At 60.6% G+C, this 978-nt stretch overlaps 1 protein-coding gene across 1 annotated transcript in view; it reads right to left on the bottom strand.

Moving 5' to 3' along the window:
- Nucleotides 1-13: 13 nt before the first annotated feature.
- LOC104539784 (keratin, type I cytoskeletal 18-like) overlaps nt 14-978 on the bottom strand; it is a gene marked incomplete at both ends in the record, with an annotated part of 2415 nt that continues 1450 nt past the window's right edge. The window contains 2 exons of the mRNA XM_010183392.1: nt 14-64; nt 852-978. Of these exons, the coding sequence (XP_010181694.1) occupies nt 14-64; nt 852-978 (178 nt within the window). The remainder of the gene's footprint in view (nt 65-851) is intronic.

Genomic DNA, 978 nt, shown 5'->3' on the forward strand with positions numbered 1-978 from the left:
CGGTGCTGCGGGCCGTGTCGATGTCCTTGGTGCTCTGCGTGATCTCGATGGTGCTCTCGGTGATCTGGGGGGGACAAGTACATGGTTTGGGGGTCATACACGTGGTTTGGGGGTAATACACATGGTTTGGGGGTCATACAAGTGGTTTAGGGGTCATACAAGTGGTTTGGGGGTCATACGCATGGTTTGGGGGTCATACGCATGATTTGGGGGTCATACATGTGGTTTAGGTGATGCACATGGTTTTGGGGACATACGCATGGTTTTGGGGTCACACACGTGGTTTGGGGGTCACACGCATGGTTTGGGGGTCACACGCATGGTTTGGGGGTCAGCGCCTGGGCCCAGCCCACCACAGCCCATGGAGGGGGTGCAGGGGTTGAGACCACCCCAGGGAGAGCCAGCCCCAAGGACTGGGGTCCCCTGCGGGATAGGGGTCACCCCAGGACTGTCCCCTATGATGGACCAGGACCCCCTTGGTGAAGATCACTGGGACTTGGGGTCCTCTATGGGACAAGGCTCCCACCAGGAAGGTCCCCAATGTTGGAGCAGGACCCCCTTGGAGCTCAGTGTCCCCTGTGGGACAGGGATCACCGCAAAAGTGTCCTCAATGAGGGACCAGGACCCTGTTAGGCCAAGCCTTCTTGTGGGGTGGCTTTGGGGGACCCCCCAATGTCCAACTGGGGACCCCCTAAGATTGGGTTCCACCTTTCCTCAGCCCCCCCAATGTCCCCATTGAGTCCCCATTGACTTGACATCCCCATGGATCACCACCACCCTTATGGACCACCACCCCCGCTGCCTCTGGAGGGGCTCCCTGGGGTGCAGTTTTAGGGGGACACGGGACCCACCTGGTGCCCCCACTGCTTCTCCAGGTCCTCCAGGTTCTTCTGGGCCAGGGCGTCGTACTGGGCGCGGATCTCGGCCATCATCTTCCCCAGGTCCTGCGTCTTGGGCGCGTCCACCTCCACCGTCAGC

The sequence above is a fragment of the Mesitornis unicolor genome, unplaced genomic scaffold (assembly GCF_000695765.1).
Source record: "Mesitornis unicolor isolate BGI_N332 unplaced genomic scaffold, ASM69576v1 scaffold33484, whole genome shotgun sequence".
Taxonomy (NCBI): Eukaryota; Metazoa; Chordata; class Aves; order Mesitornithiformes; family Mesitornithidae; genus Mesitornis; species Mesitornis unicolor.